The sequence below is a fragment of the Littorina saxatilis genome, unplaced genomic scaffold (assembly GCF_037325665.1).
Source record: "Littorina saxatilis isolate snail1 unplaced genomic scaffold, US_GU_Lsax_2.0 scaffold_460, whole genome shotgun sequence".
Taxonomy (NCBI): domain Eukaryota; kingdom Metazoa; phylum Mollusca; class Gastropoda; order Littorinimorpha; family Littorinidae; genus Littorina; species Littorina saxatilis.
In genome coordinates this window covers 61,382-78,881 of record NW_027125885.1, presented here as the reverse complement: position 1 = coordinate 78,881, position 17,500 = coordinate 61,382, and the positions used below count along the sequence as shown (strand labels likewise).

Below are 17,500 nucleotides of genomic sequence, written 5' to 3'. Positions count from 1 at the left end.
ACAGAACCAACAACGACAGAACCAACAACAACAGAACCAACAACGACAGAACCAACAACAACAGAACCAACTACAACAGAGCCAACAACGACAGAACCAACAACGACAGAACCAACAACAACAGAACCAACAACAACAGAACCAACAACAACAGAGCCAACAACGACAGAACCAACAACAACAGAACCAACAACAACAAAACCAACAACGACAGAACCAACAACAACAGAACCAATAACAACAGAACCTACAACGACAGAACCAACAACGACAGAACCAACAACGACAGAACCAACAACGACAGAACCAACAACGACAGAACCAACAACGACAGAACCAACAACGACAGAACCAACAACAACAGAACCAACAACGACAGAACCAACAACAACAGAACCAACAACAACAGAACCAACAACGACAGAACCAACAACAACAGAACCAACAACAACAGAGCCAACAACGACAGAACCAACAACGACAGAACCAACAACAACAGAACCAACAACAACAGAACCAACAACAGAACCAACAACGACAGAACCAACAACGACAGAGCCAACAACAACAGAACCAACAACGACAGAACCAACAACGACAGAACCAACAACGACAGAATGATTCTTGATCATTGTTGGGTGAAACTTAAAGAAGAGTCTATTATTTGTATTTATACTTAAGAGTGTATAAATTGTAAATGACAACACCACAATCACTATCCCCCCCCCCCCCCTTCTCTCTCTCTCTTTCTTTTTTTTTATCAGTATTGTACTCTGCATGTTATGTTCCGGTATTAATTGTGGACGAATGGTATGTTATATGTATGTCTGTCTGTTTTGTCCTAATGTTGTGAATGTATGTCTTGTATACATGCCAATGACATCGGAAGTGTGTCGTAACAATGATGTGCTAACATGTATATCACATTGTAGGTTGCCTTGGGTTTGAGTTTGTTGCGGTTGACCCTGCACAGTTCGACCTATGATGTTTTTGTTGAACAATTTTGCCGTCACCCCTCCCATAGGGTGACGTATTTCACAACTTCCTGTGTTACACAAACTCAGTGATGACCAATTTTGCCTTCACCCCTCCCATAGGGTGACGGATTTCACAACTTTCTACTGATGAACAATGTTGCCTTCACCCCTCCTGTGTGCACAAACTGATGACGTATTTCACAACAAAATGGCGCTGCCCATGGTCAACCTCGAAACTAACCGTATGAATGGGGGCCTCCTGGCCCCTATAAAAACTGTAAGCATACTGTTTTAGTTTAATTCTTATTTCGTCGCTCAGGATTTTGAATCAGGATTTTGTTGTCGGGATTGATCTAAGCGGTTGCCGATGAAGAGTATTAGAGTTGTGCGCCTTGAATCACTGTGTCTCTATCGCTCTCTCTCTCTCTCTCTCTCTCTCTCTCTCTCTCTCTCTCTCTCTCTCTCTCTCTCTCTCTCTCTCTCTCTCTCTCTCTCACCGCTTCGGCCAACTCATAATCTTCACTCAGCACTTTTCACCCCAGCAGATTATGATCGATTATGTGTATTCTTTGTTGTTTTCTTTATTTCTTCAATGTTAAAATGTATGTAGATCGTTAGCTAAACGTGAGTTCGACTTTTATACCGCAGAATATTTCAATCGTTTTGCTAAAGAAAGTAGTGTCCGAGTTAACGATAAATATGCCGATGACCTCTATAAATTATTCAATTGTATTCTGAGATTAAAGACAATGACCAATGACAGGTGAGATCGAGACTCGGTTGTGATGGATAATCCATATGGTTGTGATGAATAATCCAGAATAATCACCTCCTCAGCTAACAGAGACAAAGAGGCAGGTGATGGGATAATCCAGAATTGGCCCTTTGTTGGCGTGCCAGCAAAAAAACACATATATTTTATTACTAGAATGAATACCCGCTTCGCCGGGTAGACGGCTTCGCCGGGAAGAAGTACTTAGAGCCGTACGCCGAACTATGGACCCGCCAAGCTTAGGTCCCTCCCAGATTCGTGGAATGGGAACAGCACGAAAATGATTCAGTGGCCATAATGCCATTCCTGACCATATCGAGTCCCATCCTTGTCGACGAATGTAACCGTGTTAATCACCTTTGGAGGCGAACTCCACTCAAACAGGACTGAGCAAGTTATGGCTTCTCAAAGGAAGGCCAGTACATAAAATTACACAAAAGCCGCCAGACCACATCACAAACAGAACTGAAGAATGCACAGGTGTTGCTTACATAGAGACACACACACTCACACACACACACACACAAACACAGAGAAGCCGTATCTATAGAGAGATAGATGACAGTGTATTTTTCGCGTGGCTATAAATTGATTCGACCTTTGCACTTTTACAGTGAGGATAATTTACGGGTCCAATTTACGTTCTGTACACTGCGTTGACCTTCTAAAAATAGGTAACAGTAACAGAACGCCGGGAATATCCGAAGACGCTCAGCGCAGTGGACAGCGCAGTGTAGTAACTTACAACTGAACGGGAAAGCCACACGAAGGAAGGGAGATAAACGCCAAACACTGGAGAAGATAAGGAAGAGTTACTTATAATGGTGAAATGAACACAAAAACGAAAATGAGTTCAGCGCTGCGCGCTGAGAGCACGTGTTGAAATATTTCATCGATGATATTGTGTCCGGGGTGTAGCTGAATACGGTGTCCAAATTTGAAAAAGATCCACCGAGAACTTTGGCGTTGTGATGTGGTGTAGCGGCTATGGTGTGTCGGTATGGGGGCCCGGGTAAGCTGAGGTGGAACCAAAATAGCTGAGGTGGAACCAAAATCGGTTCCGCGCTGCGCGCTGAGAGCACGTGTTGAAATATCGACCAGGTTGTGTCGTGTCCCGGGTCTACTTGAATATGCCCACCAAATTTGAAGCAGATCCATCGAGAACTTTGGCCGTGCATCGCGCACAGACACACAGACACACAGACAGATACACAGACAGACACACAGACACTAGTCGTATATATATATAGATAGATGATCATTACTCTTTCAGTTTTATAACAAGCTGCACTGTTGAACTTTCACACCAAAAACAAACGGTTTCCAAGTTGTTTTTTGCAGTTACAAAGTTCACCCCACCCCACTTCATCCCCGGCCTCTCTCTCTCGCCCAAATTGTTTATCAATCTCAACAGTGAATGCAGTGGGATGGGAAGTTGAGATAGATCTAGCTTGTCTCCCACTCGCTGCCCAATTTCTCCGGTCTTTGCTTCTGTTTCCATACTGTCTACTGGGTGTTCGTTGAATCCCTTTCTTTCATAATACATTGATTTCGCCTGAAAATGTTTACAACACAACGCGATTTATAGAATCAGAATGAGAAAGGCAGCGATAGTTTGTCTTGTGCCTGTAGCAGACGACTAGCCGAGATAAACAAATGAGTTTTCTTTCACTTACCTCTCCACAAGATCTTGTTTACGCCCGTCAATTTTGGCTCCTCGTTTCCTACACTCATCCCGAAGATCAGAAAGCTGCATGTCGCCGAATTTCTTCATCTTTGCGCGTAAAAAATCAGCTGCAAAAGTTGTTTTGTAGAACGTGAGCCTAGCAAGCAGGAAGTTAGATTTGGCCCCAGTTTACCGCAGCGCCGCCACGCGGTGGCAAAGGGAGAGAAAAACGGCTAAAAAACACAAATGGCCCAGTTCTGGCATGTTTATTGGGTAAGTTTAAGATAACCGTATTATGTTTTGACATGATTGAGAAGTGCTTTCTTGAGTTAGGGAAGTCTTGACTTTAACAGACTCGTACAAAAGACCTACAAAAGTCTGAGAAAATCAGGTGGCTACTAAAATACCAGCATCGGGCCACTAGTGGTATACCATATGTGGCCATTTCTGCGAAAAGGGACACTGTTGATCTAAGCCTCTGATTGGAGAAACGCGGGGTCAAAGTTAGAGCAAAATGTAAACAAACTTTGCTGTGCTGACTGATGTCCACTTCAAGTTGAATTTCTAAAATGTTCAATGAATTATCATCGATAGTACAATGAACAGCAATTTAAAGTAATGGAAAATAGTCTTGGGATCAACATTACAAACTTCTACAAATGTTTATGTTCATTCCTCCTCCGATGACAAGTTGACTGCGATGATGCCGAAAATGCCGACAGAGTGTTTTGTTGTGCTTCGAGAAACATTTTTTCGTCGCTAGTTTTGGTCAAGTTAAAACAACTTACCTATTTTTGTTTTTTAATGTTTGACAGTAAGCTTAATATAAACTTTCATCTGGAAGCACATTCAGCAAAGTGATGTAGCCAAATCATCACACAGCTACATTTTACTAGACGGATCTATACGCATAGTTCAGGTAGATCTGACTTTCATGCGACCGTAGTAGCACTGTACGAAAAAGCAGACGACAAACGCAGTTGCCCGATGAAGAACAGTTACTCCCCGTTTACATCTTTAGTTGCTTCCCTTGCTAAAGTTACTGATATTTAGATCAGTGGTTGTTCTGTTCTTTGCAGCTGTGAATTCTGATAGTGGAAGGGCAAGTCAGTCTTCTCAGTTGAACACGGAATGTTCTGCTGACAGAAGTCACTTTGGGATAAGACAACGATTTTGTTGACGAGGTCAATGCTGTTAATTCAGAATAATTTTGTTGCACTTCGCCCGGACATTTGTGACTCCGAAGTCGAAGCAGATACTTTGATCACGATGGTGTTGTAAACGTTCATGATGACAACGCACACTACTAATCGGTTAAAGAGTTCTCCAAGAGCATAGGCCTATTGCGAAGCAAGGTCTTCCTCTTCCTGATCGTTTGAATGCCCGGACATCGTAAATGAGAACCTGTTGCTCTTACCGTTTGCTGTCTCCACTTAGATCTATGACAGGCTACAATTTCAGGTAAGTTACCATATAGACTGCAGTGTGTGTTTTGTGTGTGTGTGTGTGCGCGCGCGCAGCTTGTGTGTGTGTGTGTGTGTGTGTGTTTTGTGTGTGTGTGTGTGTGTGTGTGTGTGCGCGGCTTGTGTGTGTGTGTGTTGTGTGAGGGTTTCTGTATGTGTGTGTGTGTGTGTGTGTGTGTGTGTGTGCATGCGTGTGTGTGAGCGTGTGTGTGTGAGAGAGAGAGAGAGAGAGAGAGAGAGAGAGAGAGAGAGAGAGAGAGAGAGAGAGAGAGAGAGAGGGGTAGATAGAGGAAGAGAGATGATAATGACAATGATGATTTTGATGATGATGATGATGATGATGATGATGATGATGATGATGATGATGATGGTGATGGTGGTGGTGGTATGTGTGTACGTGTAGTATGTTTTTAAACTCCTCTTTTTTTTATTTAACCAATGTTACTCTCTTTCTCTCAGTTTGCTGGCGTGGAACAGCAAACAAGTCCAGCAATTCACCGGACAGTGCAACAACAAAAGACAGAAGTGCCTGGCCACAAAGCAGGTGTTCGACAGAATGGGGCAACAGCAATGTCCAACCGGTTCCAGTTCAAAGGAAATCAGCATGGTTTACCCTTGGGACTTTGCTCAGTAGGTTAAAGGCAGAGTAAGCCTCCCGTAAACCATCACAGATACGGTCAGGCTTTTACACACAGTACAAACACCCTTTCATTTAAACACTCACCAATTGAGAACATCCTAGGTGCCCTCCGTAAAGAGCGAACAATTTTCAAAGAATTTATTTTTGCGTGGTTTATCTTACCCCTGAGCCATCGTGAACCCGTGTGATCCAGTTTTCCCTTTTCACAATGCAGTCGTCATAGTTAGTCATTTGAATGCGACTCGACGTGAGCTTATCTACAATAGCACGTTTTTTTATGCACGAAACAACGGCTGTGGTTCACAAGAACTCTAGCGATGGCTTGTGACTGTTGAGAGGAACGGCGATTTGCACTGATAAACCGGCCGTCGTCTGCTACGACCCTTGCGTGACCTTGCTTCCGGGCTTTTCTTTTTTTAAACTTTCACAACTTCGAATTGTTCTGATCTTGTCTTGATGAAAAACGAATTCTTTTATGATTAAAGAATGTTTGTGTAACAAGCTGTCAATTTATTATTTAGATTTTAAAAGTTAGGTCTAGCGCAAAAACGAGGCGCCGTTGTTGTTAACGGAACAAGTCTACGAAAATAAATTCTTGGAAAATGTCTCACGCTCGACAGAAAGCAGCCAGGATGTTCCCGTTCGGTGAGCGTTCAAATGGAAGTATGCTTGTACTGTATTTAGACGCTCGGGGAGCTCTGTGATGGTTTACGGGAGGCTTACTGTGCCTTTAAGACATATTAATACTTTACAATTTGTCAGTACTTTAAAAAAAAGGGGGGGAGCAATACAGTTATATATATTTGTGTTTATGTGCTGTTTTCTCCAACAAAGAAGCACACACACAGACACACACACACACACCACACACACACACACACACACACACACACACACACACACACACACACACACACACACACACACACTACATTTTCGATAATGTCACCATACCATACCAGCTTAGAAATGGCAAGTGGACAGGTACCCAAAACCAGACTTGAGCTGTGCAAATAGTGGTTAGTAAATAATATGTTGATCAACTCTGTGGTTGCCTTTGTTTCAGAGAAGCAAATCGTCTACCTTGCGAATGAGGCAGGGGTACAGAGGAGGGTAGCAACTTCAGTCTTCGGCATGGTGCATCAATACTTTGGCATGCAGTTTTGTGTGTGAATGAACAGCACAAATCCATTTTGAAAATGTCTTGATCGTCGGCCACATCAAGTTCGACCCTGATTGGCATTTCAGTTTGTTGAAAGTAAAGGGAGACGTTCGATAGCAGAGTGCACGGCTGACATTTTCAATTCAGTGAAGTGATGGACAGACTGACAGACCCACGTGTGCAAGGACACTCAGCACCATGTTACTTTCTACAACTGGAAGCTGTATTTACCAAGGAAACTGAACAATTAATCCTTGTTATGAAATTTAGAAGTACCACAACTTCAAGTCGACAAGTGTGTGTGTGTATTGTTTTCAGCAGACAGCCTCAAATAGTTTGTGTTTGTATGTGTGTGGGTGAAGAAAGAATAGAACATGGAGGGGGGAGAGGTAGTATGAAAGAAGAAGAAATATTCGAGAAAAAAAATCATATGGCTGATTATTTTTACATTAAGTCAAGTTTTGACTAAATGTTTTAACATAGAGGGGGAATCGAGACGAGGGTCGTGGTGTATGTGTGTGTGTGTGTGTCTGTGCGTGTGTGTGTGTAGAGCGATTCAGACTAAACTACTGGACCGATCTTTATGAAATTTTACATGAGAGTTCCTGGGTATGAAATCCCCAGATTTTTAATTTTTTTCTTCGATGAATGTCTTTTATGACGTCATATCCGGTTTTTTGTAAAAGTTGAGGCGGCACTGTCACACCTTCATTTTTCAATCAAATTGATTGAAATTTTGGCCAAGCAATCTTCGACGAAGGCCGGACTTCGGTATTGCATTTCAGCATGAAGGCTTAAAAATTAATTAATGACTTTGGTCATTAAAAATCTGAAAGTTGTAATTAAATTTTTTTTTATAAAACGATCCAAAATTACTTTTATTTTATTCTTCATCATGTTCTGATTCCAAAAACATATAAACATGTTATATTCGGATTAAAAACAAGCTCTGAAAATTAAAAATATAAAAATTATGATTAAAATTAAATTTCCGAAATCGTTTTAAAAACAATTTCATCTTATTCCTTGTCGGTTCTTGATTCCAAAAACATATAGATATGATATGTTTGGATTAAAAACACGCTCAGAAAGTTAAAACGAAGAGAGGTACAGTAAAGCGTGCTATGCAGCACAGCGCAACCGCTACCGGCACCGCGCTGAACAGGCTCGTCATTTTTGCACTAGCGGCGGACTACGGTCATTGTGAAAAAATGCAGTGCGTTCAGTTTCATTCTGTGAGTTCCACAGCTTGACTAAATGTAGTAATTTCGCCTTACGCGACTTGTTTCTTCTGCATGGGAGGAGAGAATGATAGAAAAAGACGAAAAAGTAAAAATTAGGGTAACGTTACAAAAAGGGCAATAACTCTGGAATGAAACATTATTTTGACCTAAAACCATACAAGTAATAACGGCAGATGATTGAACTTACTATTTCCCGGCGAAAGTTTGTTTTTAAACGTTTGGCCATTTTAAGTCATTTTGGGGGTATCTCCAAAAAAGGGTCATAACTCCGTGAAAAATAAATTTGAAGGTCTGAAATTCTCACATCACGTTCTAAATATAACAGTCTGTCAAATAAAATCCAAAACTCAAAATCGATAAATTTGTCAACAATGTCCCTTTTCGCAGAAATGGCCACATATCTGGCCTAATTACGACATGCCCTAATTGGCCAAGTTGTACCAAGGTTGGGAGGGGTGGGGTGGGGGGGGGGGGGGGGGGGGTTCTTACATGGGGAGTTCCACTGTACACAAGAGTTGGTACGTGACATCTTTCTGTTTCAGATCCGGATGTGTCGGAAGCTGTATAGGCGATGCACTTTCGTCGGCTTGAGTGTGACGTTGCTGTTGGTGACGTCATATCTGCTCTTTTACGCGGGGCCATTCTCATTTCATAACAGCCTGCAATTTCCAGGTTCGATTTTGTTTTTGGTTTGAGATGGGATTCTGCTTGAAAAAAATAGTAATGTCGTTCTATGTAAAAAATAAAAAAAAATAGAATATGACATACGTAAGTAGCGTTGTTCACATTCATGAGCAAAACTTATTCCCCCCTCTGCTTCTTTACCTCTGTAAACTTGTAGAGCTAGTTATTTTTCGATAATGACCCAGCAACCAAACAAATAACGAGCCAGCAACAGCCTGAATCCTCGATAGTGCAATGGGTTGAGAAGCTGTTCTGTTTTGGTACTACTTTTGCGACTGAAAAGTTCAAAACGCTCTATACGTACGAAATATACATCTCTGGAGCAAACAATACAAACATACCGCATTTAAATTAACAACTACAGGCCTGAACACATGAATCTCCATATAAAATCCATGAGTTCGGTTGTTTTCTGAATATAGATCTGCTGTGCACACACCGTTCATCACAAGCAAATTCCCAAGGCAAGTAACTCACACTCTTGCCGACAAGAGTAGTTCCCCTTCTTTTAACGCAGTTTCTTCGACAACACTGACTGCAATCCGACGGTCAGTTTTCAACAATATTTCATTTTATAAACAGATCACACGCAACCAAATGCACACATCTCATCAATTTAAACAACATAAAGCGGTTTCATACACTATTTTCCCCAAAAAACTGAACTTCATACAGTAATTAACGTTGGAACACGGGTGCAAAAGTTCGTCTGCTAGTCCCATTTGACGAAAGAACATTATCTTTAGCGATACTAAAACATAAACAGAACACACAATATCTGCCTTTACCGCCACAGCAGAATAACAGCTTATCTGTGTACTTGATTTTAGTCTAAAACAGGGAAACTGACAAGAAGTGTTAACAGAATGGAATGATTTGCACGGAACTATACAACCGCGCATTAATCGATCGCCTGCGCAGGTTGACTGGTTGAGTGATTCGGATTCGATCAAACTTTCGCACAAAAACTCCTGTTTTCTTTGAATAACTGAAGAAAGGGGGAATAAAGAGGTTACACACCTCGTCTCAGTGATTATTAAAAATAATGGTCTCAGTTCGCGGTCATGAAAAAGCTCGCTGAAGCTCGCATTTTTCATGATCCGCTAACTTCGACCATTATTTTTAATAATCACTGAGACTCGGCATGTAACCTCTACATATTTAATCAGAAGCTAATTTGTCAACAACCATTACAGTCGACGCGCGGCGATACAAGCGCCCTTTGGGCTTTCCCCAAAAGCCGATGTTACTAAAATTAGAATAGGACATCTGGGAAACCGTTTAGAGAGGTACTCTGTTTTTGAGTCACTTGAGAAAAAGTGACTCTATGTAATCGGTCAGTGTTAGTCTGTCCGGCCGGCCAGCCGGCCGTCCGTCCGGCCGGCCGGCCGGCCGTCCGTAGACACCACCTTAACGTTGGACTTTTCTCGGAAACTATCAAAGCGATCGGGCTCATATTTTGTTTAGTCGTGACCTCCAATGACCTCTACACTTTAACGATGGTTTCGTTGACCTTTGACCTTTTTCAAGGTCACAGGTCAGCGTCAAAGGAAAAATTAGACATTTTATATCTTTGACAGGAAACTATCAAAGCGATCGGGCTCATATTTTGTTTAGTCGTGACCTCCAATGACCTCTACACTTTAACGATGGTTTCGTTGACCTTTGACCTTTTTCAAGGTCACAGGTCAGCGTCAAAGGAAAAATTAGACATTTTATATCTTTGACAAAGTTCATCGGATGTGATTGAAACTTTGTAGGATTATTCTTTACATCAAAGTATTTACATCTGTAGCCTTTTACGAACGTTATCAGAAAAACAAGGGAGATAACTAGCCTTTTCTGTTCGGCAACACACAACTTAACGTTGGGCTTTTCTCGGAAACTATAAAAGTGACCGGGCTCAAATTTTATGTGAACGTGACTCATTGTGTTGTGAATAGCAATTTCTTCCTGTCCATCTGATGCCTCATATAATATTCAGAACTGCGAAAGTGACTCGATCGAGCGTTTGCTCTTCTTGTTGTGCTAACCTTTGGTTTAAACAATGTTTTATTAAATCAAACATGGTTCAACAATACAACGATAAACAATAGGGACACGAACTCAAGCGAACGCTTATATTACGCGCCCTTCGTAGTTACAAATTAACAAAAATATGATGTCGGACAAACATTACTTATAAACTATGGAACTATCTAGGTAAACAGCATAGTTGAAGCAAACCAAAAAGAACAAGAGAAAGCTAGCAGGAGGAAGAGGGGGAGGGTGGAGGTGGGACGAAAGAATGGTAGGTACATATGAAAGATGAAGGTGGTTTATAGCGCATACAAAAAGAATATACATAGTACATTGTAAACTGTAATCCAGTGGCAGATAAGCAGTAGTTCGCTGAATATATAATTGAAAAATGTATATAGAATACATGGCATGGATATGCGTACTGAGTCAAATTAACAAAAACGACCAGATTTACAGATAAACGATTGGACACTTTCAAAAATAAGCTTGTTGGTGCGAAGAGAAAGGTTTTCGCTACCATTTAACAATATTTCAACATGTCTGTAATGTACAGGTAGTGTATTTATTGTAGATAGGCGAGCGTCTACGTACAGAGGGCAATGTATCAAGTCATGGTCAGCTGTTTCGTGCAGGTAGCCGCAAGCGCACTGCGGATTTTCCTGTAAGTGGCGTTTGCACAGGTCAGAGTTCAAGTTACTCATGTTTAGGCGCATTCTGCAGTGATGAATCTCTTCCAATCGTTTACCTTTGATTATTTCTATCTTCTGTACACAAGCTTTCAAATGAGGAAAGCGGAAGGAAATAAAAGAAGTTAGAGTTTAGAAAAAGAAAAAAAAGTTGTAAAATTAAAACAAACTAGTCGCGTAAGGCTAAATTACTACATTTAGTCAAGCTGTGGAACTCACAGAATGAAACTGAACGCACTGCATTTTTTCACAATGACCGGAGTCCGCCGCTCGTGCAAAACGCAGTTTGTTTGTTCGTTCATGGGCTGAAACTCCCACGGCTTTTACGTGTATGACCGTTTTTACCCCGTCATTTAGGCAGCCATACGCCGCTTTCGGAGGAAGTATGCTGGGTATTCTCGTGTTTCTATAACCCACCGAACTCTGACATGGATTACAGGATCTTTTTCGTGCGCACTTGGTCTTGTGCTTGCGTGTACACACGGGGGTGTTCGGACACCGAGGAGAGTGCACACAAAGTTGACTCTGAGAAATAAATCTCTCGCCGAACGTGGGGACGAACTCACGCTGACAGCGGCCAACTGGATACAAATCCAGCGCGCTACCGATCGACTGAGCTACATCCCCGCCCTGCAAAACGCAGTGAAACTGACGAGCCTGTTTCGCGCGGTAGTGGTTTCGCTGTGCTGCATAGCACGCTTTTCTGTACCTCTCTTCGTTATAACTTTCTGAGCTTGTTTTTAATCCAAACATATCATATCTATATGTTTTTGGAATCAGGTATCGACAAGGAATAAGATGAAATTGTTTTTAAATCGATTTCGGAAATTTTATTTTGATCATAATTTTTATATTTTTAATTTTCAGAGCTTGTTTTTAATCTGAATATAACATATTTATATGTTTGTGGAATCAGAAAATGATGAAGAATAAGATGAACGTAAATTTAGATCGTTTTATAAAATGATGATTTTAATTACAATTTTCAGACATTTAATGACCAAAGTCATTAATTAATTTTTAAGCCACCAAGCTGAAATGCAATACCAAAGTCCGGCCTTCGTTGAAGATTGCTTGGCCAAAATTTCAATCAATTTGATTGAAAAATGAGGGTGTGACGGTGCCGCCTCAACTTTTACAAAAAGCCGGATATGACGTCATCGAAGACATTTATTGAATATCTGAGGATATCATACCCAGGAACTTTCATGTAAAATTTCATAAAGATCGGTCCAGTAGTTTACTCTGAATCGCTCTACACACACACACACACACACACACACACACACACACACACACAAACACACACACACACACACACACACACTCACACACACACACACACACAAACACACACACACACACACACACTCACACACACACACACTCACACACACACACACGCAGACAAAAATAAAGAAGATGAGAACAAAAACACCAAACAAAACCCAAACAAACAAACCCAGCAACAATCTCAGATGCCAGGAGATTGGTTCCGAATCACACTCACTCTTGATGCACATGTATGCATTGTTTGTTTGTTTGTTTGTTTGCTTAACGCCCAGCCGACCACGAAGGGCCATATCAGGGCGGTGCTGCTTTAACATATAACGTGCGCCACACACAAGACAGAAATCGCAGCACAGGCTTCATGTCTCACCCAGTCACATTATTCTGACACCGGACCAACCAGCCCTAGCACTAACCCCATAATGCCAGACGCCAGGCGGAGCAGCCACTAGATTGCCAATTTTAAAGTCTTAGGTATGACCCGGCCGGGGTTCGAACCCACGACCTCCCGCTCACTGGGCGGACGCCTTACCACTAGGCCAACCGTGCCGGTTTATGTATGCATTGAGAGCGCTTACTTCCTATAGTTTCTAAAACCAAACCCTCTGCTGCCTGTGTTTCAGACAAAGCAGCAAGACAGACACGGAAACCAGAACAGACCAGAGACCTGGCGGACACGCCAAAGACCCCAGGCAGTGCCATCCAGTCTCCCATACATTCCGGAAAGAACCCCGCAAGAAACCCAGCCGTCGACAAAGCAGCAACACCACCGGCTACTGTAACACCGACTCCTCCCTTCCCAGCGAGCCCTGCCGAGCTCTTCCGAACGCGTGACGTGTCCGGCGAAGATCCGGAACTGCTGAACGAACTTTACGAGCGGGCCCGAAGAGCGGACAAAGTGTGCCGACAAGACCACGCGGGGAACAAGCAGGGACGCGTGACGGGCTTGTTCACGCACGAGGCGTCACGCGTGGCCTACTGCTTCCTGCCCAAAGCGGGCTGCACGTTCTGGATCCGCGTGTTCTCCTACCTGCACAACTTCACGGGCGACGTCGTGGACTCCCCGTGGAAGATCCCGCGCCTGAAGGTCCACCAGAACCGGCACTCACACGGCGTTGGGTGGGCGGAGGTGAAAAAGGCGGCGGAGAGCTACCTACGCTTCATGTTCGTGCGGCACCCCTTCTCCCGCCTGTGGAGCGCCTACCTCGACAAGCTCTTCCTGCCCGACTTCTGGTCCAAGATCGGGGTCCCCGCCGTGCGTCGCCTCAGAGGCAAGAACGCCACGGCGCACGCGCTGAAATGCGGAAGTGACCTCACGTTTCCCGAGTTCGTGGAGCACAGCCTGACTACGTACGAGCCGCACTGGGAGCCCATCTACCTTCGCTGCGATCCGTGTCAGTACAGACCCGCCGTGGTCGGCAGCATGAAGACCTTCGCGCGCGACAGCCTGTTCCTCCTCAGGCAGATGGGTCTGGAGTGGGTGCTCAAAGACCTTGACCGTGACGACCAGGAGGAGAAGGAGCTGGCCACGCTCGTAGAATACAACTTCAACCGTATCCGTTCCTTGAAGTTCTACCAGCGGTGCGTCAACGACGATCAGCTGGCATCCTTGCTGTGGAAGACGTTCCAGAAGAACGGCTACATCCCCAAGAACGTCAGCTACCATCAGCACAACACCAACGCATCATCGCAGTCTTCCGCGAACTTTTCTGTGAGCGACTTTAGAGATAAAGTGGTGAAGACGTTCAGGGCCTCGCTGCCCTTGCAGGGTGAGCTGAAGAAGCAGAAGAAGGCTTTTCTTCGAGACGCCTTTGACTCCTTACCGTACGGTCTGATGAAGAAGGTGAAGAAGAAGTATGAACGGGACATGCTGTTCTTTGGATTTGACGAAGAAAATTACTGATGTGTTGACAGGGTTTATGATCTTCTCTGAGCAGAAGCATGCAAACGGACAACTCAACAAACAAATAAAGGAGGAGAGGAAGAAACTATTTGTGACCCTCCACCACGGAATGAGTCACATGTCACCTTTGCATGATTTTCATAGTTTTACATTTTCCTAAAGAGTTTTTTTATGCTCTTTCCAGTGGTGAAAACCGTTTTAGAAAAGAGCGAAAACTGTTTGAGTTATAAGCTTGTGACTAAGGTGACCCTCACACTGTTACCAGACACTCCTCGGACTTATATTAAACCTAGCGCAGAACCGCGCGAGGTGACATGCGACTCATTTCGTGGTGGAGGGTCACATTTCCGCTTTGACCAGCACTAAGAGGCACCAAACAAGCAGACACCTGCCAACGCACTTCAAACATAACAACACGGAAAAACTGCATTTCCAATGAGAAACAAGAAATTCCTCCGAGGTAGGAAAAACACCCCCGTCCTTACCATTCTCACTGCCACCAACTGAGAAGGTTATTTCCCTTTGACCATTAATATGTCCCTCTATAAGTCCTTGTAGAATCTTAATCCACCAAAAACTCCCTAACCGTGTGTTTGACTGGTCCCAATTTTTCTAAGGACCGTCTCAGGAATGTATAGAACCTGTTCACCAAGTTTGGTGACGATCGGTCCGTTCATTCTTGAGATCTATATGCGAACACAAACACACAAACAAACAAACAAACACATCGACCGAATCCTATACACACCCCTATACCGGGGGTGTAATAAATGTGACCCTTTTGTGAAGATGGGATCTTGTTCATTATTCATTGGTTTTACCTGAGGGGGGGGGGGGGGGGGAACATGCATGTCACTTTCGTCCCAGCTCACGCCTTGATCTCTTTAAGCCTATCCTGACCGGGCGAAGTATACTTCGCGAAGCTGGCCGCAAGAAGCTTTAGCACTGAGTTTTGGGTAAAAAGACTTCGCGAAGCTGGCCGCATGAAGCTTTAGCACTGAGTTTTGGGTAAAAAGACTTCGCGAAGCTGGCCGCATGAAGCTTTAGCACTGAGTTTTGGGTAAAAAGACTTCGCGAAGCTGGCCGCATGAAGCTTTAGCACTGAGTTTTGGGTAAAAAGACTTCGCGAAGCTGGCCGCAAGAAGCTTTAGCACTGAGTTTTGGGTAAAAAGACTTCGCGAAGCTGGCCGCAAGAAGCTTTAGCACTGAGTTTTGGGTAAAAAGACTTCGCGTAGTCTTCGCGAAGTCGACTGCGTGCTCGATTTAAGACCGCATATACTGCTATAACGTGGGAAGCAAAAAACTAGTCGCGTAAGGCGAAAATACAACATTTAGTCAAGTAGCTGTCGAACTCACAGAATGAAACGGAACGCAATGCAATTTTTCAGCAAGACCGTATACTCGTAGCATCGTCAGTCCACCGCGCACGGCAAAAGCAGTGAAATTGACAAGAAGAGCGGGGTAGTAGTTGCGCTGAGAAGGATAGCACGCTTTTCTGTACCTCTCTTCGTTTTAACGTTCTGAGCGTGTTTTTAATCCAAACATATCATATCTATATGTTTTTGGTATCTGGAACCGACAAGGAATAAGATGAAAGTGTTTTTAAATTGATAATGTTTATATTTTTAATTTTCAGAGCTTGTTTTTAATCCAAATATAACATATTTATATGTTTTTGGAATCAGAAAATGATGGAGAATAAGATGAACGTAAATTTGGACCGTTTTATAATCAATTTTTTTTTTACAATTTTCAGATTTTTAATGACCAAAGTCATTAATTAATTTTTAAGCCACCAAGCTGAAATGCAATACCTAAGTCCGGGCTTCGTTGAAAATTACTTGACCAAAATTTCAACCAATTTGGTTGAAAGATGAGAGCGTGACAGTGCCGCCTCAACTTTCACGAAAAGCCGGATATGATGTCACCAAAGACATTTATCAAAAGAATGAAAAAAATGTCTGGGGATATCATACCCAGGAACTCTCATGTCAAATTTCATAAAGATCGGTCCAGTAGTTTAGTCTGAATCGCTCTACACACACACACACAGACAGACGCACATACACCACGACCCTCGTCTCGATTCCCCCCTCTACGTTACAACATTTAGTCAAAACTTGACTAAATGTAAAAAGGCTGCTACGGCGGATTCCGGTTCAATTACCTCACGTGAAAACCGCGAGCATTGCGTGTATCGCGTGGTTAAAACAACGGAATCCGCATAGCGCGTCACTGCTCACATTCGCCTAGGATGGAAAATGGCCGCGGTGACGAATTCGATCCGCTTTCGTGACGTCATGCGAAAAATTAAATTAGTAAATTAAGGAAAACAAGAAATTCCTCCGATAGGAACTACACCCCCGTCAAAGGGAAATAACCTTCTCAGTTGGTGGCAGTGAGAATGGTTATTTCCCTTTGACCAACGGGGGTGTCCGTCTATACCAGGCCTTGTATAATTTTAATCCACCAATAACTCCCTAACCGTGTGTTTGACTGGTCCCAATTTTTGTAAGGACCGTCTCAGGAATGTATAGAACCTGTTCACCAAGTTTGGTGACGACCGGTCCGTTCATTCTTGAGATCTACTTGCGAACACAATCACATCGAGTGAAACCTATACACACCCCTATACCGGGGGTGTAAAGAAGAATACTCAAAATATGAACAAACCAAGCGGTATGTGTCGGATTTGAGGCGATGCTGTACTGGTAATCATTTAAAAGGATTGCTAATAAGTTGAATACAAGTGTGAATATGACATGTATATTTTAGCTGTGGTCTAATGGTGGTGTTCCTTGTGAAAGGATAATACTCGAACTGGTAACAAGAAGTGTGTGTGTGTGTGTGTGTGTGTGTGTGTGTGTGTGTGTGTGTGTGTGTATGTGTGTGTGTGTGTTTGTATGTGTGTATGCGTGCGTGTGTACGTGTTTGTGTGTGTGTGTTTGTATGAGTGTATGCGTGCGTGTGTGTGTGTGTGTGTGTGTGTGT

General features: G+C 43.1%; 1 protein-coding gene across 1 annotated transcript; it reads left to right on the top strand.

Annotated features, from left to right (window-relative positions):
• Positions 1–805: 805 nt before the first annotated feature.
• On the top strand, positions 806–15,314 carry LOC138954347 (carbohydrate sulfotransferase 8-like). The gene is made up of 3 exons (XM_070326214.1): positions 806–1,254; positions 8,467–8,596; positions 13,230–15,314. The coding sequence occupies exons 1-3, from the start codon at positions 1,132–1,134 to the stop codon at positions 14,507–14,509; spliced, it is 1,533 nt and encodes a 510-aa protein (XP_070182315.1). The 5' UTR covers positions 806–1,131; the 3' UTR covers positions 14,510–15,314.
• Positions 15,315–17,500: the final 2,186 nt, after the last annotated feature.

What these genes read in the sequence shown, in the direction of transcription:
- LOC138954347 (XM_070326214.1), top strand. Translation starts at nt 1,132, where the DNA reads ATGTTGCCTTCACCCCTCCTGTGTGCACAAACTGATGACGTATTTCAC. An exon ending in TCCTGGCCCCTATAAAAACT is followed by an intron (nt 1,255 to 8,466) that starts GTAAGCATACTG and finishes TTTCTGTTTCAG; the next exon opens with ATCCGGATGTGTCGGAAGCT. An exon ending in TAACAGCCTGCAATTTCCAG is followed by an intron (nt 8,597 to 13,229) that starts GTTCGATTTTGT and finishes CCTGTGTTTCAG; the next exon opens with ACAAAGCAGCAAGACAGACA.